The 26,578-nt window shown below is 36.6% G+C and overlaps 1 protein-coding gene across 1 annotated transcript in view; it reads right to left on the minus strand.

The window, feature by feature from the left end:
- Window positions 1-26,116, minus strand: part of LOC135471417 (uncharacterized) — a 29,242-nt gene extending 3,126 nt beyond the window's left edge. Inside the window, exons 1-3 of the mRNA XM_064750647.1 lie at window positions 26,058-26,116; window positions 23,528-23,615; window positions 812-4,028 (exon numbers count right to left, since the gene is read on the minus strand). Coding sequence (XP_064606717.1) covers window positions 812-3,066 — 2,255 coding nt within the window. The 5' untranslated portion in view covers window positions 3,067-4,028; window positions 23,528-23,615; window positions 26,058-26,116. The remainder of the gene's footprint in view (window positions 1-811; window positions 4,029-23,527; window positions 23,616-26,057) is intronic.
- Window positions 26,117-26,578: the final 462 nt, after the last annotated feature.

Below are 26,578 nucleotides of genomic sequence, written 5' to 3' on the forward strand. Positions count from 1 at the left end.
AGATGATTTTCTGACAATAAGATTCTGTAGTTCCTGCTCTATGCTCTCAGAAAAGTTTGAACGACTGTAGGATTGCATGCTGCTAGCGCTATAAACATCGCTTTCTCCTTCGGCGGCTCGCAGGCGACTAAGCGGGAGCACAGGGTTAGTGGCGCCATCTGGAATCACACCAGAGTTTCGCGAACTGTCTGCTCCACCTGAAAAACCGTCATTAACAATTCCATGCTCATGCTCAGAGTTAGCCAAACCGCCACCATAAGGCATGCTGCGGTCGAACAGGTTATCATTAGTATTAGCATTAGTTTGAGACAAGTCTTGTGCACCAGTTACCAGGTCGTTAGCGCAGCGAGAGGGCGTCAGCTCAGCCGAATCCTCGGTCACATTCTCACCACCGGTCAACATCACTACAACCAGTTCGTCGTCGTTGCGAAAGCGTATGAAGCCATCCTCGAATACCAGCATGGATACAGGGCGGGAGTCCACTCCTGCTTCAAGCGAGGGGTTAATATGCCCATTTACCCCATTGCCTGCATGCCCATTTTGTGTGTTAAGCTTTACCTGCATCTGAACCGCCTCGTATGGCACGAGTTTCTTAGGTGGACTTTTGCTTTTGCTCCTCTTGCGGTAGACAATGCGTGTCGCCTGCTGCGCGGTGTCTTGGTCACTGGCAGCGCTGCTGCTTAGATCGGCACCGATCTCATTCCAAGCCAAATGATCATTACCTGCTTGAGAGCCACAGCGTGGACGAAACAGCTCCCGACATGCGGCGCAGTAGAAACACCACCGACGTGACTGTAACCCTTCCACATACCTGAATGGCTGAGTCCCAATGTAGCTCATTGTCACGCACATGAATAGTTCCACAAGCCGAAGGCCAAACTCGAAGCCCCACCATGGCCAGGGTTCAGGTACTTTCTGTGAAAAAACACCGAAAACACCAAACATACCAAACATTTCTAGGCCAATATAGACCAGTCCTAGAATGGCTGTGCCCAGAGTCACTTTAACAGCAAGGCTCAGTGTGTATTTTTGTGAAGGTTTCACTGTGACAGAACTATCAGTTCGTGATGGTTTTCTGTCAGATATATTCTGGGATGTACCATTTACTCCCGGGGACCTGCTGCTGCGAACATTACTTAGTCTTTCCATGACCCTTTGTCTCTTTAAGGCAGCTGCATATAGTCTCCTGAAGATGTAGCAGTACCCTATCACAAGAAAAAGTCCCCACAGGACTGATATCAGTTCACACAGAAATAACATTATCCTGGCACCGTAAAAATAACCCACGACAACGTCTGTGATGATGGAAATTCCAAAATGGCACACTATAATGGCAATCAGCACTTGAATTTTCTGTACCTTTGGTCCAACAAGCTGCATTCTTGTAGCTTGTAGAAGAGCGAAAAACAAAATGCTGAATGCAGAGGTGAGGCACGGAAATCCTGTGCTTAGCAGAAAATAGTCCAGGACACGAGAAAAGATTTGCCTGGAATTATATCCATCGACCAGCAGGTAAACACCACGAATGACACCCATCAGGAACATCAGAAGGTTCAACGAGATAAAGTACTTCTGGCTGAACAGGTGCTTGATCCTCCACAGTCGAATGATGCTGATCAGAGAGAAAACAGCTAACAGGGAGAATGCCGTCCCCATAGAGTAGATGTGTATTGGCCATGCTTCTTTCCACACCTTCTTTGCCTCTTCAAAGTTGGGTACCGGCTCAGCGAATGGTATAATAGGCTCAGCAGTGGGTTCTTCTGTGTTGTTTTCAGGATTCATTGTCTCAGCTTCAGGTTCAGGTGTTCCTTCACCTTCAGGTACGGGTTCGGATGAAGGTAAACTCGTCTCAGGCTCAGGTAAACTTGTCTTTCCATCTACAGCTGTCCCATTAGTAACTACTCTAGAGCTAGCGGCTGATGACTGGGGACTAGCCGTTGTAATTTTCTCATTGCTGTAAATAGTGTTGCCTGTAGATGTGTGTGAAATCTGGGTAACTATGGTCTTGGATGTTGCTGTTGTTGGTGGTGGCTTAGTGATATCTCCCTGAGTTAAAGTCCCTAATGGAGGTTTTCCCGGCTCTGGAGTGAGAGTGGGAATGTTCTCGCCGGCACTTCCAGGTGATGTCTGTGTAAGAAGTATTTGTGTGTCAGTGTAGTCAGTAGTTGCACTAGCCTGAGGCTCACCTGTACTGGCAGTCACATTATCAGGACTGCGACTAAATTTAGACATACTAGAATTTTCAGTTAGATATGAGGAATTTAGTGATGCATCACTGCTTCTACTTACAAGTAACAATGGCGTGGTGTTTGATGACGTCCCACCTGCTTTGTTTCCTTTGCCTGAGGCTACGCTAATTTGGGACAGTGTCGTAACAGAAGTTGAAATTTTCGTGGCATTAGATTGTGAGGTATTTTCAACAACAACAACACTTGGATTTCTTCCTGTTGTCTTATTCTTGAAATCTACACCTGCTCTGGTTTCAGGTGATGGCTCAGGGGAAGGTACAATATTTGTGGAGGTGTTACTACTGCTAGGAACGTTTACTGAGGGTAGGCTGAGAGAAGGGGCACCCTCAGTAACAGTGGAAATTATAGGTGTCACAGCCAGGGTGGATGCTTGTCTTCTGACCCTTGCATTAGCAGGGCCCCATGTCGAACTAAATCCCTTAGACAAAATGATGTTTTTCATAAACTTTTTCACTGAGTTGTGACGTAAAAACTGTAATGAATTATATTGCTCTGCTCTGTCTTGATGAAAACTTCTGACATGTGAAAGCGGCTTCTTATCTCTAGCATATCTAGTGTAATAGTCTGTAAATCCACTTGCAACGTTGCTTAAAATAACAGTATCACTTTTGGGCACTTTTCGAGGCTGTGAAAATAACAGCATGAGCAATTTGCTATGAGCATCAGTTCTTCCAGGTTGAGGTGAACTCCTTCCAGAATTCCATACCATTTCTGAGGTTGCAGGGTTCTGACTGTTCACTTGCACTACATCCACAGGTATGATCAGTACTGCCATTAGAATGGCAGCTGATAAAGAGGTCTTCACCAAAAGCACCATGTTTGACGATGTTCTCTAAATTTGTAAGAAAACACAAACTGCCTTGGAAATTCAAGGAGCACTTGAAAATCATTATAGCACAGCACATAAAAAAGATGGCCTCAGTTTATAGAAGCACTCTTTATATTGTTTGAAAATTGTCAAGTTCATAAAACAAACACATTTAATATTTATGAATTCGTTCCCGATTATGAATACATCCAACAGACCTGAAGCACTTCTGACACTTCACTTTATCACAGTAATGAATCTCCCATTAACAAGTATTCTCACAGAATTTCTTTCATTCTCAGTCAAGTCCCCACAGGCTTTACCTTTTCAGTTAGCTGTCAATTTTTTTTCACAATACTGATTGACAAATATCTCCAGGATTTTAAAAACATTTTTCACTTCCATTTCATCAGAGGTCTCCTCGATCCAACCATTTGCCAGGAGAAGGCTGCATACTTCACAATCCACTGTGTAACATTTGGACCAACACAACAATCATTCAGAACTTTGGTTAACACATCCATTAGCGAACTTTCACCTGATCCCTCTGCAGTTATACACTGTTATCAGGCTTCCATTTAGCACGATAACATTTTTCACTTAATAACTTTGGTCATTGTAGACCTTTCAAAAGTAAGCAGCAGATGAACATGGAGAAATCTTCCTGGTACACATCAAACTTAGAACAGCGTTTCCGAGTGACAAACCTGGTGCCTGTTAGGTGTTCAAACACGTGACTTAGGATAAGCTGAGTGGGCAGACCTCTGCGCATTCAGAATAGATCTGTTGATTCCCTGGGTGGAAATTCCTGACAGTCTGGGAGTGGTGCCCTTTGTGATGCCCCAGGGGGTGCACCCATGTAAGCCCTGTGTCCTTATCTGTCTTTTGGGACCTCCTTGGGGGTATGTTGTGTACCTTTAACTCTCACCTTGGGATTTCACTGACAATGCCATCTAGTCTGAGACATGGGTCTGTAACACAGAGAAAAGACAAGGCTAAATTTGTTCAGCTATTTTGACATCTCAATTAAACTGTTCCTCATGAGGATTTATATAGTCCTTCTTTGTATATGGTGTTAAGGGTCATTAAAGCCATGAACTACTAGATTGCATAATAATTCTATCAGCTGTGGAAAAATAAACTGTAGCTTTACATATTAATTATTGACATCACGGCATGACACTTACACCTGGCTCACGTTAATTTTAGTACATGTGTTTATTAACATGTATTGAAATCGACCATGCCCTGGAATACAGGTGATCTCAAACAAATCCCCAATGGCCTCAAGAAGCATAGCGATTGGCCTTAACAATTTTCACCTTTATTATTGTAAATCTTAAACCTTTTTAACCACTAAAAAACTTTTGTCAGAAGAAGTTATGCATACAATTATAATGAAAATGAGGCTAAAAAGCAATTGTTTGTGTCATTAAAAATGCAATCCTCATATAACTGTGCTAATTATTTCTCTAAACCTTACAGTTCGCACAGAATATTTTAAAATATTTGTTTCTGAGGTGGTTGAAAAGGTTGAAGAATTATGGTGTGTTATGTAGGCTACAATCATTACTCAGCCTAGAATGAGGTCATTTCCTGGTAGTTTTATCCATACATGTTATAAATTAGTACATCACATTATTTTGGGTGAATATGTTTCACACATATTTCCATTTAAACCTGATCTGCATTTAAATCAGACACGGTACATTTCCTGTATGTCAGTTTCATAAATGTACATCGTCTATAATTATAGGGGTCATTTAAAAAATTCAAAATTAAAGAAAATTTGGGTGTCAAGTAATGAGCAATGTTAAAAAGAAATATTTGTACAAAAAACATATTGTAATGCGTTTGATTTTCTGAATGCAACAAAAACACATTTTGTAAATGAAATTCTGATAATGTAAAAAACCTTTCAAATGCACATCTTAAAACTTTTTAATGTGCCATATATAGCATAACCTCACAGTGTTTAAAAAAGAAACATGAACTTTAATCTCTCGTTACAATTTGCATAAAAATAAGGGCTTTTGAAGTTACAAATACTACCCGCTGTATGTGACCCGCCGTTTACCTCCATTTAGAAAGGATCCAAAAAGTTTTCCTGAAATCACATCTGGCACCTGCCAAACACTGTAATGAATACAACTTTAATAATATTTATTTTTCTGGCATGACACTTTTATGTAAAACCTGCCATATAATGGGGTCAATGCAAAGTTACGTTTGTAATTTAACTTAACTGAACCATAGGCCTTATGAATATATTTGCACTCACATAAGCAATGTGAAATCTGCTGTGTAGTTTGCTGGTATCTGGATTTTGCCTGGTCACCTCAAACAAGGGCAGTCATTGTGCACAAGCTTTAAAGGTCATGTACCAAGTGCCATATGTTATTCTGGCCTTTATCAATGGTCCCTTTCTAGTCACAAACAGTGTAAAGCGATTCAATGTCAAAAAATATGTGACTCTGATACAATGCATGATCAGTTTGATTATTAATATCCTCTAAAGCCAACTCGGAAATGATAAGTTCATCTGTGATGATATATGCGTGCTTGTTTGACATAGCTTCATAAAACACAGTAGACGGTGATCTGAACCTGTATATTTACATGAAATTTCTATTAGTCCCCTGCATAAAATTTCTCAAAGTTAATCAGAAAAATCATTGATCACTGATGCCCTATGGACCACTGTAACCTCTTTCAACATGATATTATGAAACGAAATGCACTCAATCACACAAAAAAAAATAGTTGGGAATGTCATAGAAAACTAAAAGACTTATATACAATTGTTTGAAAATGAAAAAAAAAAATTCTTGTGATGGAAATGCACATGCTCTTTTGACTTTGTCCCTACTGCAATCACATACTTGTAGCAAATCTTCTAATGACTGACTGGGATGCACAGTTCACTACAATTATACATACACTCATTGCCACTTCATGCAGGCCTCATAAAATCAGATCTACTTTCTTAAATCTTGGAGTCACGATTAAACATTTACCACACTGAAAGATTTTTGAATGCCAATTCAGCACTTCATCGTGTACAACGTATGTATAAGGAAACAAAATACAACCCCAGAATTCTCTCTGAAAGTACAGCAATGGTGAGGCGTGCCTGCCTATACATAAACATGTGGGATCATGTTTCAGGGGAAGTATACTTGTAAACCTTTGTTTTTTTACAAAAGCTAGACCAAAGTGTAACAAGGTGACCTGGTTGTATGGCAGATCTGATTGAATCTTGAAGATGATCAATACTGGAGTGTACAGAAACCTCCCACTGAACATAAAACAGGTAAACAATTACAAAACAGATACAGGTAAGACTGTATGGTGAAAAAGAACTGGGTCACTAAGTGTGAACTAAGTGTTAAGTCCAAATTTTATACACCACTAATAAACCATAAAGAAGCATTTCAAGTCAACAATCGTGAAAACCATGTTCCTATCAACCAGTGACTGTACTGGTCTGCTAAGGAAGATGAAGACACTTTAGGTAACTGAGCCAGCCAGGGTCCTCTCATCAGTTATTAACAGCTTTACAAATGACATGCAGGTGTACAGGAAAAAAAACAAACAAAAAACGAGTTATGATTCACAATGCATTGGAGAGATGGTTTGCTGCTGTGGAGACATGCTATATGTAGAATGACAGATCTCTTGGCATGTTTAACAGAATCCCATGTCACGAGACATCAGTGGACATTATACATGATATGGTTCACGCCAAAGCATGTGGAAACTACAAGCCATTTAAATCTGCAAAAAACAAAATAACATTACTGACAAAACTGATCCAGTTGTCTGTACCAGGGATTTGATGAAAACAAGGTGTATGTTCATTTTATCACTCTCAGAAGAAAACCCCAGTACCAAAAACTTCAGGATTCCACCATTTGGTACGGTATATATGCAAGCAGAGTTTCAATACGTTCAATGAAATGACAATTCCTGCCATTTTCTGTGTGCAGTCACCATTAAGACATTCCTGGTCAATGATGTTGCCATGCTCAATGGGCAGGTAAGGCACTTCCGTTTCCAGGTGTAAATGTTGATCGCATCTGCAGGAAATACTGATTAAATCATATGGCTTCAGGACTCTGTCTAATGATAAGGATGGTGAGAACAGTATAGAAAATTGCAGATACTCTTTGATATAGCTACGTTGAAAGTCAGAGTTATGATTAAGACAAGGTCTATAAAATATGGTGTGGTTTACACTAGGCTTAAATATTTCATTTGGTTCCATTAGTTCTTATTGGAAAAGTGCTCTAAATTGTCACACTAAAGACCACTAGTTAATTTTGCCAAAGGCATGTTTAAAATTCCATTTACTGAAGCTGGAAAATTCAGATACAGGTACTTCTATATATGTAAGTGTATATTAATTTGTATGGCTCTACTTATATTGATGTTCCTGTTGACACATTCTTGCAAATAACGGAAGAGTACAACTGCTAAAATCTGCTTATTCTTAAGGTCTAGATGACAACATAAGTACAGGTAAGATGCATGCACAGGTGAATAATGAATTTGGATGCACAGGTGAACCATTAATTTACATGTACAGATACATCATGTATCCACAGGTAATTTTTTGATTATACCCCAAGGCATTGTTGAAAAACTCTAACACATAAGGGTTTTATCAGATACATATATATCGCACAGCTCAAACGTGGTATCTACTTACTAACTTCAGTATGGATGACTTTGAAAATCATGTGCAATTTTACTTTGGCATGTGCAATTTTATTTAACATTTTTCAGCTTGGCTAAAACCGCGATACAAGTGGCTTATCATCAGTACTATATACTCTGACAATTTTGTGTGTGTACCAAGTAGATGTATACAAGTTGTAAAATGGAATGTGAATAATCTATTTACATCTAATCGTCTCAAGTCCGAATTTCAATGCACACTGATTCACTGTCTGTGACTTTAGTCATTACACTCCAATAAAAAGGTCTAGTTTGTTCAGAAGATAACAGATCATCTGCACATTTTCATGATAAAGACATGAATGTTAAGGGCGTCATCACCTATTTATGTAATAGAAGGACAGCATAACTTACTCATGCTGTGTTTTCACACGCCTATAATATCATCCAGCATTACATTCTCTGACACACATGACACAATCTCTCTTCTGTTTAAATGATCAATATTGCTGTTATAAAATTATGACAAAAACCAGTAATTTTTTTTCTCCTTTTCTCTATAAATGATAATGCTATCATAAAAATACATTAGCATTTATGCAGATCCAGGTTTGGGATGGAAACAGCTGGTACCACCCATACATGTAACCCTCATCCATACCTGTAGTGTATTTAACTTCCAAGTGACCATCTCGTAAACAAAGACACAGGGGCACATACATCTAGGGATAGGGTACATGTACACAACAACCACATGTGCTTGTATACCAGGCTGACAAGGCAAAGTATTAGCATGTAGTCATGTTCCCATACAACTAAGGCAAACTATCAACATCAGCTGTGTTGTTCATCAATCGGAGCGTATCTCTAATCTTGTCTGATAATCTTGAGGTGCAGCCCGTAACAAACTTCATTCAACTATATCTGTCTCTGAATGTATCTTTATGGATGCTTGCATGCTTAACAGAAAGTTGATCTTTAATTATCCACCTCAAAATAAATGTTTTAAAATGGGTTTTTAATTTAAAAAAATTAAAATATGTTGGTGAAACAAATCTGCAGGAATATGGTCCCGATATGTCACGTTTGTGAAGAAAAAATAGATGACAAACACTTCTGAAATGAATTAGAGAAACAAACTCATCCACAAAGTCTAATATTTACGCTATTAGTTTTGAAATAACATTTAAGACATAAATACAGTTTTTACAAAGCTATTAATGCAAACATGCTTATGTAAGAAATAAGACTTTAAATTGACTCTCAGCAGCAACAAGCAAATACACACATATCTTTAGAACCTAATGCAATTTACCACATGAACATGCATATACAAAACTAATACACATGTGCTTACATTTCCAATTCCATACATTCAATAGCAAAACTGATGATTTTTGTTCCAGCGGGTAATTACCATAGTTAACCAATCAGCAGTATCATGACACCTGCAATTGTCAGCAAATAGATCGCGAGAGATGAAAGCATGAGCACTTTTTGGTACATGGACTATTACAGCAACAAGTTTTGCACAGATAGCTGACATACTCTACATGTACAAATACATGTATATTCCAATTTCCTGTTATGACAGTTATGGCCTGTGTTAAAAAATGTTACAACACAGGTACTACAGGTAAAGCAAGTCTTCATTTTCTGTTAGGTAAAGGTAATCATCGCATAATGTAATTACCTTGTCTCAAAAGTCATTTGCTTAGGACTATCTAATAATCTAGCAGGTATAATCTCCACTCAACACCCTGGGAGTTACACACAACACACAGGTGAAATGAGTCACCTCCAGGTGAGATTTGAGTTACCTGCATAACATATTTTATACCTCACTTGTATCCTATATTGGTCAAAACAAAACAAGTACATATTAATACTATATGCATCATGTCTAACCACATTAGTTTTGTGTCATCTTTCACTCACGCTCATCATTAAGTGAACGGTCTAAGTTAATACACTGGATGTCAAAATTTTGACCAAGAAACAGTCTGGACAAACTTGCAACACTGCTTAATTACAGCTGAAAACTGTCCAGATTTCATTATGTCTAAAAATTTAATTGTGAAATATTACAGCACATGAATGACTTTTAATACATGTCAAGTCATTTATTACGAAAGGGTGCATCATACTGCAATGAGGAATCCTGATTGTGACCTGCATATAAATTATTTGATTATTTATTTCCCTTATATGATGGCGGCCAATCTGCTTATAAATGTTAACCAAGATGTACGGTCACCTCTACATACTGAACTGTCTTTTGACACAACATTTAGATATGGCCATTCTATCGATCAAATGTAGATGTACATGGAGAAGGAAGGCCAATAATGTGTAGAGACAGGATAAAATATTTAACTTCAGAAAAGCAAATAATTACGAATGCAAACTTCAGTGCAATTTTGCACACTTTAATTTGATTTTGAAGACAAAACTGTAATGGATGGATTGGCCATTTGCAGGGCTTCACAAAAATATAATTTATACCAGCCCAGAATAATGCCTTCAGAATACGCCTGAATAAACACAAAACATGCAAGAAGGTTAAACAATTACAGTATCCTTTATAAAAACAAAATATCTTGTGAGGAATTTGGTTGAGGTAAAGTCCAGTAGAGCTTGTCAGAGACTTGCTGCCATATTTACAGGTCTAACATCTATTTTCACATTTATGTAACTATCAAAGTAACTGGCACTATTACAGTCTATAAGGCATGAAAGCCATGTATACATGTGTTTCGTTTAACTGTCAAATGAAACATTGGGCAATAGTTTCAGTAATTTTAGTGTTACAGCTGAAATTAATAATACTGAATTTTAGACATAATTATATAATATTTTATCACAGCACAACAAGGCATTAAGAGTAATAATTAAGTGATTGACTATTTGGTTAATTTGATTGAAATTCTCAGTCACATACATGTATGTGGGCACTGGTTATAGTTTTTAAACATCCTTTCACACAAAGTGTATATTATAATTGCTACAATCACATAATTTTTCTAAGAGGATACAGATTTTTAAAAGATTGTTTTTCAATGATAAATATGGGATTATAACAGAAGAGAAATCATGAATAAAAGATCAGGGTAGACACTTTATGTACAGTAATGCAAAACTATGAAGTTAGTACAATACACTGACAGATCACAGATTGGATACCCATCAGCTATCCAAAAGAATATTAAAAAAAACACATACCGTAACCTTGTTAATTAACTTACTACAGCCCACAACCCTTACTCCTGTGATCGACTGTAGCGTGTGCCAGTCCATAATCCAGTTCAAACTAAGATTGATGGCACTTCACAAGCCATCTACATATGTTAAGTGACTGCCATGGTCAGATGCACATGACATATGCTATTGATTTGGTGTACTAGTATAATAACAACCTATCTACATAAATTTAGATACACCTAGGTATATTTATACATGGGAATAGATTTCCAGGTCAAACAGAAACAGCTTGTGGTTAATTAATCAAGTAAAGAGCAAATCTGATTAATTAATGTTGATAGAAAAGTAATACATGGTAAAAGTGTTGAACAGAAGCCAAGTCTTTTTGGTCATTCAAACTCCAGTGTATTTAAACTCTTCAACTGGTACCTTTAATGTATACAGGTATATTTTAAGGTATACACACCTGTAAATAACTAATGAATGTCATACAAATTCCAAATACACCTTATAATAAGTACACACATGATTCTTATGCTGGCCAAGCTTGTATAACCACTTCTTATGCTGACACAACATTTTACCTGAAGATCATGTAGTGATGAGAATTGAGTAATCGTAGGTACGATACATATGTGCACACACCCTTACTCCTGCCTACACACCTGAGCCAGTCTCATTTAATCATCCCTACATTATTAACACATGCTCAGAAGACCAGTTGCCTTTATGTCTTACTCACGCCCACCTGAGGGGGAATAGAACACCTTTTGCAGGTGTATAATACCAACCGGCCTCATTGGAATGGAGGAAGTAGCAGTCAATGGTGTGAAACACCCACTGCACACCAGTTACTTTATGGTAACAGGTTGCTTAGGTACAGTTGCACCAGCTCAGGTAAAGATACCAGAAACGGTCAGAATATTTAAAAGTCCAGACAAGATAAATGCCACTATCTGTAAAGTGGTTACACAATAGATTTTTGTCAAAAGATTGATCAGCACAAATTTAATCTAATTTTTGCTGTTGTTTTAGGATAGCCCAAATAATCACCTTTCACCATCAATATATCACCCGCACCTGTGCACACAAAACAGTTTAAAATAGCACAATAAAGTTCTTAACATTTATAAAGCAGGTCACACTGTAGAATTGTAGAAAAATTTTATTACTATTAAAAAAATAAATAAACATTTTCTATCACAAGTACCAAAACCTAAAAATCATATTCTAAACCATGCCAAATAAACTGACATAACATTCAACCATAAAATAATTATTTTATAGGATTTAGGAATCATATTTAGCCACAACAATAGGATTTCAATAATCATAATTTCAGTCCAAGGTGCCACGGTAGTGCCATTTGTGAAAGATGTTTCTGACTAGCACTATTAGCTTCAAGTTGCTGTGGTTTCCACATAATGCTGGCAGTCATCGTATAAGTGAAATACTCTTGAGTATGGAGCAAAACACCAATCAAGCAAATAAATAAATAAATAAATCCTAACAAGCATATTTGTAATGATGGCCTACATGGCCAATACAGGTTGTCACTAGAGATCTTTTTCTTTTCCTGGAAAACCACAAGAGGTCAATGAGTTTCTGTGCTCCACAAAAAAATTAACACCTGCAACCAGGTGAGTCACTAGCTTAATCAGTTATGATCACCATGGATAGTAGGTGTAACTGTTACTGATCAAGCTATTACAAAATCTGTAGAACACTGATGCATTATGAGAATGTTTCCAATCAATCATCTGAAACCAGTCTGAATTATTCCACACAAAAAATGTATGAATATATCTATATCTATACATATACATATATATATATATATATATATATATATATATGGCCACCACAGCATTGCATGTGATACACCTAATGTGAGGAATTATAAATTATTATGCATAATGCACTCAATGAACATATATATGTACATGTATACATGTATGTGCTAAAACATGCATCAAGAAGTTTCAGTCGGATACCTCCTGAAATGTGATCATTATTTCAGAATGGCACTTTTTAGCTCCTGCTGTGACATATAAATTGTCAGCTCTGTCTTGCGTACCATCTGGGGGTAAACAGCCACATGTACAAATATACATCAAGGGAGGCAATCATGTAGAGCCTGCTAGAACAATCTCCACATCTTAACTAAAAGAAAAAGACAGAGTATATTCAACCCAGAGTGAATTTGTTTGTCCTTGACATAGGTCCAATTATATTCTCAAATCCCACAATGAGACATTTGGTCACTACCCTTAATGCCACTTGATATCTAGGTCACGAATCAGTGAATCAGAAACTCTAAGAAAAAACAACTTTCTATAGCTATATGTAGGCGTCTTTTACTAAAATTCTACTAAATTACATGCAAGTACCAGTAGGCCTACGTGCAAGCATAGGCATCCTTATTGAAACAAAACTTTTCAAGCATGAAAGGTATAGCTGCAAGTCTATATTTAACCAGTAATTATATGTATTAAAGTGAAATAATGCCTACCTCACACTGTGATGTGTAACATTAGAGCAAACATCCTCCCAACCAATTTTCTATTCTGCATGCTACCAGTCAGTATATGATGTGCTACAAAATTTACCAGGATATATATACATGTATCAATATTCACAAAGGTTACCCAGCAGCTTTTTCATCAGCTGCCCACAATTACATAGACAATATCAATGCAACTGGCTGCACCCTCCAAGTGCTCTCAGGTAGAGTTAACTACACACAAATTCAGGAAAGCTAGTTCCTGTAGTACAGTCACTTCCCGTGAGTAATTTCTCCACACATTATCTGGGACAACATACAGCCTAGGAGCCAACACCTCAGTCAGTGTGTAGGTTTGTTGGTTTGTAATTATAATAATAAAAAATTAAAACTATTTATACTATGCACAAGCTTTCATAAGGTTATGGAAAAAACTGTTATCAAATTATTAAGAGAAAGGTTAAACCACAGGAATCTTTAATGTTACTCAGAGCTAAAACTTTAGTATTAATATACAAATATATGCATTAAGTATAGACACCTTTTAATTAGTAGATTGACCACATTATTTAAGACATTGATCACCATCTTTCATTATGTAACCACTATAGCCTACTGTGAAAGAAACATATCAATCTGTGATATAAATTTAACTCTATTAGTCACCATGGCAACACTCCCGTTACAAGAAGGAAACTCAATTTCTGGTACATGTGCACTGGTTATCCACACCTTTGTGGCATAATTCAAGTGTGCTTATTTTGTGTGTAATAAAGCTCACAAATAAATCTACAAATTTATATGTTATAAAACACACTCAGATTCAAGGTAGGTCATATTACATACCGTATATACATATACTATTAACACACTCTTACTAATTCTGTAGTTCATAGGCAGATCATAAGTATACCTTGTGGGAGATGGTTGCTTTTCATTACAACATTTCATGTCAACATCGTAGACCTAATGGCTGTAAGCCTTCTTTTTTCATGAAGTGACAAAGGGTTTATAATGGCCTAAACATGAATGATTTATGATAGTACTATTGCATGTACCAAAAAGTACAGCTTACTTGCGGTTAGTTAAATAAAGGAAAGAATGATGGTGAAAATTTCACTACATTACTGAATCATCGTTATATACACCATTCTTCAACCTTTTCGCATATTTGCACAGTGTTTACTCAAGCATATTCTGAAGGCATTATTCTATGCAGACTGATAAAATTACACTTTTGTGAAGCCCTGAAATCTGCCAATACATCCACTGTAGTTTTTTCTCCAAAGTCTAATTATAAATGTATATCAATTCCACTGGAAGTTACTCTCTCACATGCAAAATGGTTGAGGAATTAAGGCATAACCATCTTTAAAAAAAACATCTGCATCTTTTTCTTTAACAACCTGGGCTCATTCCATAAAATCAGTTTTAAAAACTCATAATTTGATAACTGATTTTAATTTTGTTTGACCACAGGAGTTAAAATTGGAAGACTAAATAAATGTTGTGCTGCACATGTTAAAATAAATATATCAACTTTTAAGCCCATGGGACAATAAACTGTATGTTATAGAGCGGCTTTAAGTTTTAATCCCCCAGATTGCAATAGTTGCTACATAATGCAGGCTATGTCACAGGCAGCAAGCAATGACCTGGAAGAAGCCACTAAGTTATGACACTGACTCTATTTGGGCTTTCTTCTCTGCTTGCTGATTGTGCATTGATGAACCATAATTAAAAAAAGTCTCCCCCAAAACGTCAGCCACAGGATACTTGTTGTAGATGCAGTCACACCTTAGTTTTTTAATATTAAACCTTGAAAGTCAGCTGATACATGTAAGGGATGGGGATATAAATTGAGATACCTACACCCTTATATCATAACTAAATAGATAAAAAGTCATACTTTTTAAACTTTAAATTACATGGGATACAATCAATGTATTTATACACTTGGTATAGTGGTGTATTTTCAAGCCATCCCAATATATCTGACTGCATACTTTATTCCCCGTAAGTAAATATTTCAATACCTAACAGAATAAATCATAGATGTACATGCAAATATCTGGCAGTTGTAAATGTTGACAATTTTAAACCACTGAATAACTATCTTCCTAGCCTTAAAACAACTTTCAAAGATCAACAAAACCATCAGGATCAGGCAAAATGAGCAACTTTTTAGGCATGAACAAAATTTTACGTCAAATACAGTTTGTGCATGTACATGACATCCAGGAAAGGCCAACAGTGAAATTAACACACAATACCTGTAGAAGTTCTTTTGCCTTTTTTGCATATGAAACAGATTAAACAAAAAAGAACAATTTGCTGATGTTTTCAGGTTAAAAGACAATAGATTTGAACTATGAAGATAAAAAAAAACAGCAATTTGGAACAATAGCATATAGAGAACACCATAGCTGAAGAACAATACTGGTACCTCGCGTGTTATTTATTTTCCTCACCTGCTATTTTTCATGTGCGACAGCAGCTAAGTGGTGCTTAAGAAGTTGCAAAGGATATGAATGGCTGGGCTACCTTGCAATATATTTATAAAGCATGTTTTCTATGAATTCAAAGTATAGTCTACATGAATCAAATGCAAAAGCTCGACTTTTGAAAGTTTCACTGTTTATATACATATATGATAAACTTTGTTCTCCTTATCCATCCATGTTAACACATCTACATGTATGATGCCAGTCACTGTAGCAGGTGTTAATGTAGCAATGTGTGCTACACCTGAGATTAACTCATCTTCTTCACAGGTTTACTACAATTGCCAAACTGCACCTAGCTGAGCACGGATAACAGTTTGGTAGGCACTATACATACATGAAACACAATATGGAAACCTGCCTCAATACAAATCTGTTGAATACATACCATGAGCTCTATCAAAAAATGTATGGTACATCTATTAAACATCATTATAACATATTCCGTCTTCCTCATGCAACTCTGAAAGTGCAAATCTAACCATAAAAATGTTCTACATGTAAGTTTACAAATGTATACACACACTTAAGGTTTTAAGTAAGAACATTCCAAATTTTATTTAATTAATTTCCCCTATCGAATGAAGAATTCAATTCCAAAGTTTTCATAAATCATCCATTGAGAATACTTACGGAACTGCTTATAAAAAAAATTTATTGTTATGTTGAATGTTTATACACAAATCCTGATAAGGCTTTTCTTGTTTTTATATACAAATGAAAATTATTCATTAAGTATTTTTTTTATATAAATCTTTACAATTGTTTAACATTAATGTACAGAAAATGTTCATCATTTTTTTTTCATTTTTTATTCATTGAATGAACCAGTTCCAGTTTGACATCACTATCACCACGTTCTGAAATCCAACAGAAACGGGCCAAAGCAGTCTCTCCCCCTCCTCTCTCCCTTATCCAGTTCAGCAAACCCTGATACCCATTCCACATATGCGTATAACACACAAGTTCTGTCACACAGTTATTACATGTTTATGCAACCATATGGTGACTAACGATAAACATGAGTTATATTATACGTTGCTAAACGATGATATCAGTGATACTGGTGTAAGAATTAACCTACAGAGTGCAGACTGGCTCATGCATGTACATGTAGCTCTCTGGAGAAAACCAATGGGCAAATATTTACTGAATCATGTGCAGGTAATTCTTGGCTTTCACCTGTCACCTTGGATTTCAGCAAGCATTTCATGATGAAAGTCAGTTTACAGGCACTGTTGCAAGTTCATGGTATGTCAGAAAGGTAATTCTTTGCGTTAACCCCACAGACATCAATAACTGTTTACAACAATAATGTTCAGGTGTGGTTATCATGATCATGCAACTTAGCAAAGCAAACCCCACATGTTCATGTAACTTTACATAGTCTGCTCTCAAATTCTAACCTGGAAGATACACAATTCTTCATAATACTAGTGTTGTACTTAAATGGGCAGTCAGAAGAAACAATCTTGAATTGTATTTCAATAGTTAAAAACATCTAACATTTGGGGATTTATTTCATCTTGTGATATACGGATGTTCACAGTAAACAGCTAACCCAACAGACTAAGAAAAAAAGAACTCAACAGACAAGATTACATGTAATAGAGCTTTGCTAATGCTGCTATGCATAATATACATACCAGAGAACAGTATCTTAGGATGTAACACCCAGTCTTTCTTTGAACGTTAGCGGCCATTTTCTATGTTTTGTTGAGATACACCTACACCTCGGGGGCATAATGGCTCTTCGAGAGTGTAAACCTAGAATTTGTTACAGAGACCTTGTTTCGTGCAAGTATGATCCAGAGAGTCGTTGAAAAAAACATACACTCCTGTGCCAAAAAGAAAAATCCTGAGACTTTCAACGTGCAGGATTCTGCAAAGTTTTCCACATCACTGGTAACACACAAGAGTCCTAAATAATCCATGCCCGTATTTGAAGTTCAGGTGTTGCAGGCTGCCATTTTATCGCCACACATTTTTCCTGCATTTTAGACTACATCTCGCTCGCATTAGCCCTCCCTTATCTGGTTTAGCGACTACAGACATAAGCTGTGTTTACATCTTTAGGGCATTTGAAGATTTTCCTGTGTCTATTTGATCTGACTCTTTGCTTTCGGCACGCTGCGTTCGGAGACCCTGACTTAGACAGAGGCCACAGACCCCAAGAAAAGATAAACACAGGCGATAAACTAAACACAAATGGCCCACTTAACACAGGTACCCTATACAACAAACTCGAATCCTAATCACAAAAGACAAGGAAAACACTCCACATCAGATGGGCATCACTGATTGAGATACCAGGTATCATTCAGTCTTCTGTCTCTCATTTTTGCTCAGTCATTATATAAAATCTTTGTAACACCAGGAAAAAACACACACACTTTTTCAGCTTAATCATTGAAGAGCACAAAACACTGATTACATTTACAGCAAGGAACATGTAAGCAACCTTTACAACCAAAGATGTATATTCCGTATAGATGTGCATGTATATATTTCTCCTATTCCTACTAGTAGGAAAGGTAGCAGTTTTCTCAATTATACCTGACAAGAAATAAAATAATATGGCTTACAAGTTTGAACGTACATGTATGTCTTATGAGGGGGAATGTATGTTGATATTTATGCGACTGATTAAAATGACATGGTCGCCCACAATTTGGACTTTATACTAATTCACATTGCGACGTCTTAACGAAGTTTTAAAGTTCGTTCATAAACTAAATCACTCATGACGAAATAAAAATATTCATTGAGTGTGTAGCTTGTATCAGCCCGGAGAAGTCCTTTCGTTATTCAAATTCAACAAATACAGGGCGGGCCATATTGCTTCATTAATATTCAACACGAAGGGCCCGAAGCATCGGTGCAGCGTTTGGAAAGTTCCTATGATCCCTACTTTCAATCAGTTGACGAACTCCAAAAATATTGAATACTGATACACAGATACATACTGAGTTCAGCAGCTCAAACAACAATTAAAAAATGTTACCAATAATCTTCACATTAAGCTAGGAGTGAGAAACGTGTGTCTGTTTGACGTTTAACACCCTCTGCTCACAACAAATACAACATTTGGACCTACATATCAAGAAGTAGTTTTGCGACATCTTTGTGCTTTGTGAGACCCTTTTCTTTCTTCAATGTACGCCACCATTCAAACTGGCCACCAATTACAACTTTAGACTTGCTTGTCAAACTGTCCAGCTCTCTTTTACACCGCTTTTTGGCCGATCCTGTCATAAGCAAGCTGTAAGCCCTTCTTTTACACATGTAATCATTTTTTTCTTTTTTTACATATGAAGTTTACCCAGTGTTGTGCCGATGCCTCATTTAAATATTCTGTCAGATTTTTCAGTATTCAGTCTTTCGTTATTTTTAAACATTCACTTTTAACGTACATGCTGGGGGTGGGATTAAGGAAAAGATTGTAGCTTTTACATATTGTGAAAAATACCGATACTCATGTCACTCTGTAATAACGCAAAAAATACCTAACATCTGGCCATCCATGTCACTCTAACTATCAAAAGTACAGGCAAAGTTCACGAGACTAAAACTATATACTATAAGGGGCTGAAGAAATGGAACGGGGAGAGGGGGCTGGGGGAATGGTTCTGGCTGCTTTTAGACTCTCCACCCAGGGCCACATAGAGAGTCACTTCAATTGTGGAAAATGTTTGGCATCCCAAACTGTTGGCTGCCAAAGCTGTGTTAAAACTAACAAGTAAATCAAACAAAAATATGATGCTTTACGCCTTAAAAAGTTAAGTTTTTATATAATTTTTTTCATTCACAGTCTTAACAGCTCTTAGAAAGCATCATTTTGACTTTCATTTTGCAAAATTTCACAGTTCTACAAGTGTAGAACTGTGAAAGCATAAACTATGAGAATTACAAAGCTTACTAAAATACAAAATTTTAGGCCATTTCATTTATCCTGATGTTCGATGTAAAACTACCCTTTTGACACGACGAAAGCATTTCCGGCAATGCAAGTTTTCCGGCAGATGGAGGCCGCATTTGGCTGGGACGCTCTTCCCTTATGCCTTCACCAAATCCTAGCTAGGGGTCTACATATAAACATATGTACATATAAACCGGGATCAGTACAACATTGAAGAGAATTATAAACTTCCTACATTAATTCCTATGTTATTATAACACATAGTGTATGTTAAATACAACCTTCCATGTATGTATTACATGATGGGTTAATAAAACCATCTAATGACAGCCCCTTATTTACAATTCATTCCTATTTAAGCAAAATTTACATACTATACCTAGATGTAGATAATGTACACTGAATACTTGGTTTCATATTGTGTGGTACATTCACACATACCTTATTTCTCATCCTTTTTCTCAAAAGATCAACTTTTGATTGTGATTTGTGTACCTTTTTAATATGATTTGGGAAACAAAACTACATTGGTTGGGTTGGCCAGTTCAAGGGTTTCCCAAAAAGCATCATTTCATTAGTCTACACAGAACAGTGCACTGAGAATACGCTTGAATAAACACCTTGCAAACATGCAAAAAGGATGAAGAATTACTGCATATACATGTATATACATATACTGTACATGTATGATTCACTGAAAGAGTTGCTAAAAAATCTTTTCATACAATCAATGAACATTTGTTCCTGATCTTCTTTCACATGTTCTCTGTCGAATACATTTACATATTATTAAACGATTACTACAAAACTCATCCTAAAAGTCTGACAGAGGGCTACCAAGCTTCTTTTGGACAAAGTCATACTGTAAATATATTTGCAACAATAAACTAATGTATACTGTGCGTCATCATAGAGGAATATGATCCACTCTATTTTAAGTCATCTCATTAACTTATACAGTAAGGAGAAAGGCACAAGTATGTTAAGCTAAAGGGAAAGACAAATGAATCACTCACTGTTCCTTATTCATCATTTAAATCCTTGCTTTAAATTTCCATAAATTCAAACAGTTACAAGATTTAACAATCTATACTTATTTTGCTAGTAAACCAGACTTGAGGTTGAACCTCAAGCACCTGTTAATGGTTCGTTTGATTTGAGCATTTCTGCACATGCAAGATGTGCAATTTAGCACTTGTAAGTTGTGTGTAAACTGTACAAATAATTAAGCCATTACCCATTGTATTGTTTGGAAACATCATCTGATTGTTGTTTAATGCCATACTGAAGAATTTTAACATTTTTTATGAGTGGAGGAAAGCATTTAGCGCAAGTAACTCGTAAACCACTGTATTCTTACATTCCTGGTAAACTTTCCCAGCGTATATTGAGACACGTCATATCACTGGCAAAAGGTCTTCAAGTCAACAACTTCGTGTAAAACACTTCGTGTAAAAGACTTTCACCAGATACAAATGGAAGAACGGGCATCTTGGTTATTCCTTGACAGCCAATGGGGTTGAACCCACGTCTCTGGTGAAATATTCTTAACCACTACACATGACATTTCATAAGGCTAATATTCTCAACATGTCTTCAGTCTTTTAACATGAAAAACTGAAACTATTGCACATCTCAAAGGACATATCCATGTTATATACATACAGGCAATAAGTGCATACATGTACTAAGACACACATGCCATGGTCAGCCCACAAACACATAACTAGCATAATTAGTACACTATCATTCAATATACCTTGACAAGAGTGAGTGAGTGAGTGAGTGCTTGGGGTTTAATGTCGTGCTTAACAATTTTTCAGTCATATGACGATGAAGGAATTCTTAGAGTGCATGTTATGTGCCTCCTTGTTGCTGGACTGATTTCCACCGCTTTTTTATCTAGTGCTGCTTCACTGAAACACCTTACCGACGGCAAGGAAGCCGCCCCGCGAGAGCCATTATACTGATACGGATCAACCAATCATTGCCCTATCCCCTTCATGCTGAACATCAAGCGAGGAAGTTACAACTTCCTCTTTTAAGGTCTTAGGTGTGACTCGACCCAGGATTGACCCTGGATCTACTGCTCATGAGGCGGACTCTCTAGCAAATGTGCTTATGGGGCCAGTCCTTGACAACAACCCTCAGGTAAGATATAAGACAGATAAACATCTTATCTTGACCTGGATATTTTTAAGACATCTCACCACCAGTTACGTTACCTGGATTTACACGTCTGCTTGATTATTTGATTTTGTCAATAGAGGACCCAGATGTAGACATACATGTGTACACAGATTCTTAACATGTACACATGTCTACATGCGAAGGCATGGAAATTTCACTCATGTGCATGCCTGGACTGAATGGCTGTCGTCTAGACGCTAAGCTTAATGAGCCACTCCAACAACCTTCATTCCCCACTCAACTTTTTTGCTCACATATATGCATATATATGTTATCAGGCCTACCAAAACTTTTTGATAAATGTATGCATACTTATATGTAAGCTTTTCAACTGACACAGACTGCTTGCATCAAAATCTGAAAAATTAAATACCTTTTTTATATGCCACAACGTCCTTCACACTACACACAGCCACAGCCAAGATACTTGACATCTTCCAATACACTTGACAACTGTACTACACATTCATGATTAAACCCCATAAATTTCAAGTCCCAAGATGAGTCACACAAACTTATACACATGTACACATAATGGTGTATATACATCCAACCCGCAGTGTTCATGCAGGATATGCCTGGCGTGATTGTACATGCATGTATTGAACGTGGCAGTTCTGCTTAAAAAACTAACAACTGAAGAAGATTTCCATTCATGACAAGAAATAATATCAACAAGCCTCGCCCTGCATTCAAATATTAATTAAAAAAAGACATCCCAGCTTGGTCAAGTGAATGTATCATTTTTTTTTTTTTTTAGCTGTAGGGGTAATTGAAATAAGCTTATGTGATAACATTTCATGCCCAAGGCTTCTACATCTTACATGCAATGCAGCTTTATATCTTGTGAATGTTTGTTGTGGTATACATGTATATTCAGCATACAGGAACTTATTAACAGCTAATGGTAAAGGTATTATAATTATTTCATCCCTTTTCACAAGCAAAATACCTACACACCAGTTTAATACATTCTGGATCAACCTATTAAGTGTATAGTATTATACATGCATATGCTCTTGTCATATTGTTACTTATGAGCAAATACAGTTCAAAGTTCTGAATGCATGTAAAAATAAGGGTTGCGTCATTTTATTTATTTGCCATTCCATTTAATCACTGTGTACTTGCTGGAGCTAAGCTACACCATTTGAATATAAGGTAATTAAGATTTGAAAACAAGTGCTAAAAGCAAAGAAAATTTGTGCAAAGCCAAAATATGCCTTAAACAGTTGCTTTTCTGAGCTAAGGTAAGACGATTTAGAAAACAACTATAATGTAAACTGATACAGTTAATTTCGGCTATAAGTGGATTATACAACTGATACAGTTAATTTCGGCTATAAGTGGATTATACAATGACTGACCAAAATAATCTAACACGGTGCTAGAACATCCACAGTTAAAGAGCATTGATGAAGAGAAGTTTACAAATGCTTGATATAGAAAAAATTCTATTGTAGTGACCCTTACCTTAGCCCATGGAGTTATCTTTTAAAATATATATGTATGTCAAAGCGCAGCTGCTACAAATCACTCAGAACTCCTACAATTCAGCTGCCTGCAAAGAGAACATGATCAAACTTAGACATAAAGTGGAGAGGCCCTTCATCAGGGAACAAACAGAACCCTGAGATTGTTTACACCCGCTTCCCAACCTAACTACCCTCTATTTGTGAATGGACCAGCTTGTTTCAGACACAAAGACCATGCCACTCCTAACACTAGGTATGCTCTCCCACATTTCTCAAGGGCTGGGAGCTTAACATTATACATATGGATGTTCAGGCTGATTTTTCACTTTCATTATTCCTTATTTTTTTTTTTTCTGGCTGTTTTTTTTAATGAAAAGTAATTCATTACAAAGGCAAAACATTTGAAAACTGAACTTACATGTAATATGCAATTCTGAAACATGTTCTTAGTACAACCTAGAACCTGTTCCTGACCCGGACAGTTTACTGATAAATATAACAATATTTCCTTTAAGAGTTTCACAATTTATTTCCAGCCATGAAGACATATATTAGCATTATCAAAGTCATTGATAATGACCTCAGGACAAATGTACCCAAATGTACCCTACCAGTACTTCACCTCAAACCTGCATAGGTACTGTCCAACAAAATGACTCCATTACCAAAAAAAAAATAATGTTAATAAAGAAAAAAGGTTTTAATGTTGAGATATAAAGAGCGCACTTAAATACTTAGTAGCTTAAGTTTGTTTTAACCACACAAAGCCGTGTTGTGTGCGCAAAGAGATAAATAGAAGCTTGGATGGTTATGCTAAGCTAGTATATTTGTATGGTGAGGGGGGGGGGAGGGGGAAGTGGGAGGAGGAGGAGGAGGAGCGTGGGTGAGTGGTAAGCGTTTTAAGAAAGATCAAAGAATTTTTAACCCAAAGAGAACCCATCCCTATACACAGACAGAAAGCAAGCGCTACACAAGGAAAACTGTAACATCTTTGACCAATGAGATTATGTATTCAAATCTAGCTCTTGTCAAAACAATGTTGGGTTTATTTACATACATGTCATGGAAAGGACTTTGAGGGCATTGGTTTAACATACCTTTTCTTTAATTAATTAAAACCTTGATATTAGCCCAAAGCTTAGCTGGGCGTTACGGTAGGAATATCCAGCTAAGCTTTGGTCTTATGGACTTCCACGCAGACAATTTTACTGAAAAAAAAAAACAACGGTCCAACCCTACCTTATTTTTGCTATCCACGGATTCCCTGATGCGAACAACCGACCACGAAAATTTTATCCTACCCAACACTGTTCACAGGGCATGCAATTCTTAAAGCAGTACCCCAACACCTATAGTTTCATACTAATTGTTCCCTAGACACAATATTTTTGCTATGTTAGCATGTAAACTGCATTTTAAAAAAACGCATGCCCTGTAAGCAGAATGTTGGATGGGATAAAATTTTCGCAGCCCATCACCCTGCCCGAAGTTAAATAAAAAATTCGGAACATGGCAGACATCAGTTTGGTTTGCCCAATTCAAAAGTTTAAACAACTGGATTGCTGTTGAAAGATGGTTTACCAATGCTAGCTTTAATATGTTTACGGTTTCTTTATATCAGAGAATCGGTGGATAGCAAAAATAAAGTAGGGTTAGAGCCGGTTTCTTCACTGAAATTGTCCACTTGAAAGTCCATGTGACCGAAGCTGGGCGTTACAGTAGGCACATCCAGTATAGCTTTGGGCCAGCTTGATACATATAGCTTCTATATATATATATATATATATATATATATTTATATATATATACATATATATATGTATATATTGATACACAAAATTATATATATATTGATACACAAATTATTTTTCATACTTTCATACTATATAACTAATATCAAATAAATAAATCAAATGTTATATAGGCCTACCTATATACCTATAAGCATTTTGGTACAATAACATTCGTATCATATATATGCCACCAAATTACTGTAACCCTCGTGTCAACTGCGAAAGGAAAACCTTAACCAAGTGTAAGATATCTAAAATTCAGTGACTGCTTATTAAGTCTACGTTGACGTAAAACTAAATGAATAACTCCAATGTCGTATATAAGCTACCGGTACTTATAATATAGGCCTACAGGTGGTATGTAAGAGACTAAAATTAAAGCCCTTCTTAAAAACACTTACAAAGTAACTTGAATCTATTCTTGCAATGGAATTTGAAAAAGAAAACATAGCGGGTTACTTAAACAACTGTCGCGCCCGCAAGATATATATATATATATATATATATATATATATATATATATATACCGTGCACTACGGTTAACACTGTGTGCCAACCCTCACGTGGACACAAATGAGGTCAAAAACACATGTTGTTGTTGTAGTAACCTACACTGCCAGCGACCTGGGTGTAAAGGCCTGCCATACACTACGAGACAAGTAAGTTCTGTACGTATAACGTTTGTAGTGTCTGACAGTTTGTTTGAACACCAGATATTTTTAAAACAATACTTACAAAAAGTACAGAAATCTTTCACACGAGTAAACAACTTGCTGAACTTCAAAGCTTCTCTCATGAACCACATGTCAGTTTATGTACACATAAAAATCACAACCTAGTCGCCAGCAGATCGAAGACACGCGATTGGCTGGCTGGGTGTCATTCTACACGAGCGCTTAAGCGCCAATTTAGTTCTGATATCACAAAACCCACTCGCTAAGTTTACGATAGTTAACATTCCTCTTAGCTATACATATGTAATACCATGCAATTAAGGTATACGCCCTATTCATGCAGCAAACAGTTTAATAAATAACATCAAACCGTACAGGTTTGTATGGTAACAGAGCTGCTCTGCATGATTTACATGTATCAATTTAAAAACTGGCGGAAATTAAAACCATTCCAAGAAAAAAAAAAAAGAAAAAAAAATTATAATACTTTGGTATTTGATCCACACACATTTTATACACTTTTTACATGGATGCTTGTTCGTCTGATGATCCTCTTTATCATTTTATATGCATTATGGGCGT

Source organism: Liolophura sinensis, chromosome 7 (assembly GCF_032854445.1).
Source record: "Liolophura sinensis isolate JHLJ2023 chromosome 7, CUHK_Ljap_v2, whole genome shotgun sequence".
Taxonomy (NCBI): Eukaryota; Metazoa; Mollusca; class Polyplacophora; order Chitonida; family Chitonidae; genus Liolophura; species Liolophura sinensis.